This window comes from Phyllostomus hastatus, unplaced genomic scaffold (genome assembly GCF_019186645.2).
Source record: "Phyllostomus hastatus isolate PE091 unplaced genomic scaffold, TTU_PhHast_1.1 phas_contig_948, whole genome shotgun sequence".
NCBI classification, from domain to species: domain Eukaryota; kingdom Metazoa; phylum Chordata; class Mammalia; order Chiroptera; family Phyllostomidae; genus Phyllostomus; species Phyllostomus hastatus.
In genome coordinates this window covers 1,524,070-1,525,949 of record NW_025333993.1, presented here as the reverse complement: position 1 = coordinate 1,525,949, position 1,880 = coordinate 1,524,070, and the positions used below count along the sequence as shown (strand labels likewise).

Below are 1,880 nucleotides of genomic sequence, written 5' to 3'. Positions count from 1 at the left end.
ACATGGGCCCACTAGGTTCTGACCCGGGCTCTCCTGCTTGCTAGCATGGTTTTGGTGCAAGTTCTTAGCTGTGCCTCAGTCTCCCCATCTGTAGAGTGGGAACAACAACAACTCCTACTTTACAAGCCTGCTGTGAGCGTTGCAGAGTTCACATTTATTAAGTTGCCCAGAATAGTTGCTGGCATAGCAAGAGCTATTATTTTAAGTGTTTGCTAATGCAATAAAAATAAACATAGCTCCCAAGTATTCCTTGGTTTATGGATTCAGGAAAGAATTACACCCCAAAATAAAGAGGATAGAAAAAGAACAAAATATGCTTATGATTCAACCGAGCATTGAGAAATAGGAGAGGTAATAGTAAGAAGCCCCAGAAAGGCGCCCAGAGTGGGGCTGTTGGAATTACCGGCCCTCCTGGGTCCAAGCCCAGGCCTGGCCCCAGCTGTGGACGCGTCCCCTGCACCCCGGCTCCGTAGGCCCTGGGCTCCGACCTCTCAGGGGTTTAACGAGCTGAGCTGTCTGTCGTGGGTGCACAGCGTCCTCAGGGACCCACGCCAAGAACAACAAGGAAACAGACTCTTTTGTGCCCTCGTGATGGGAAAACACACGCACCCCTGACTGTATATAAGCCCAGTCACCCCAAGCAGCTCACACAATCTCACACCCACTCCCTCAAACACACACTTACACACTCACACCATCTTCCAGCCCCCACCACCCACCATGGCCGCCTCCACCCTGTCCGTCTGCTCCAGCAACCTGAGCTACGGCAACCGCATCTGCTTGCCCGGTTCCAGTGACTCTTGCACTGACTTTTCCGGGCAGGATGACGACTGTCCAGAGAGCTGCTGCCAGCCCTCCTGCTGTGTCCCCAGCTGCTGCCAGCCCTCCTGCTGTGTCCCCAGCTGCTGCCAGCCCTCCTGCTGTGTCCTCAGCTGCTGTCCATCCACCTGCTGTGTCCCCAGCTGCTGCCAGCCCTCCTGCTGTGTCCCCAGCTGCTGCCCATCCACTTGCTGCACCTCCAGCTGCTGTCAGCCCTCCTGCTGTGTGCCCGTCTGCTGCAAGCCCGTCTGCTGCAAGCCCGTCTGCTGCACACCCATCTGCTGCAAGCCTGTGTGCTGTGTGCCCATCTGCTCTGGGGCTGCCCCCTGCTCAGCCCCCTCCTGCTGCCAGCCCACTCCGTGCCCCTCATCCTGCTGCAGACCCTCCTCCTGCATGTCTGTCATCTGCCGCCCTGTGTGTAAACCTGCCTGCTGTGTGCCCGTCTCCTCCTGCTGTGCCCCTACCTCCTCCTGCTGCCAGCCCAGCTGCTGCCGCCCATCCTCCTGCGTGTCCCTCATCTGCCGCCCTGTGTGCTCCCGCCCAGCCTGTTGGGTCCCTGCCTCAGCCCAGAAGACCTGCTGCTGACCAGGCATGTCCCCCCAGGGCCAGCTGGGCACAATGGGAGACTGCTGGCTTTGCAGCTGCCTTTAGGATCTGTCTCTTCAGAACTCCTGAGGTGCATTGACAGCTCCTCCTCCTCTCAGCTGGGGAGGAAGTCCTGTCAAACTCAGGATGACCCTGCCCATGCCCACTGGCTCACTCCTCCTGGTGTCCCCGTGGCCAGCTTGGGGACCGTGTCCACAATGCAAGTCTCAGTGGTCTCACCTCCTCAGAGACCACTTGGAAAACCTAATAAATTCACCTGCATTTAACCTCAATGGCACTTGGTTCTCTTTTGGCCGTTTCTAGTTGAACTGCCAGCCAGTCCTCACAGAGGCAGGGCCCCGTGCCCTTGCAGCCCCTCCCAGCCCCAGCTACGCTGGCCCTTTCTCAGGGACCCTGCCCGTGCTGAGCTGGCCCCTAGCTCCCATCCCACAGGGTCTGGGCCAGTCCCAGGAGTG

At 58.5% G+C, this 1,880-nt stretch overlaps 1 protein-coding gene across 1 annotated transcript; it reads left to right on the top strand.

The window, feature by feature from the left end:
* The first annotated feature begins 720 nt into the window (after positions 1 to 720).
* On the top strand, positions 721 to 1,404 carry LOC123827914 (keratin-associated protein 10-3-like). The gene has a single exon (XM_045852365.1). The coding sequence runs from the start codon at positions 721 to 723 to the stop codon at positions 1,402 to 1,404; it is 684 nt and encodes a 227-aa protein (XP_045708321.1).
* The last annotated feature ends 476 nt before the right edge of the window (positions 1,405 to 1,880 follow it).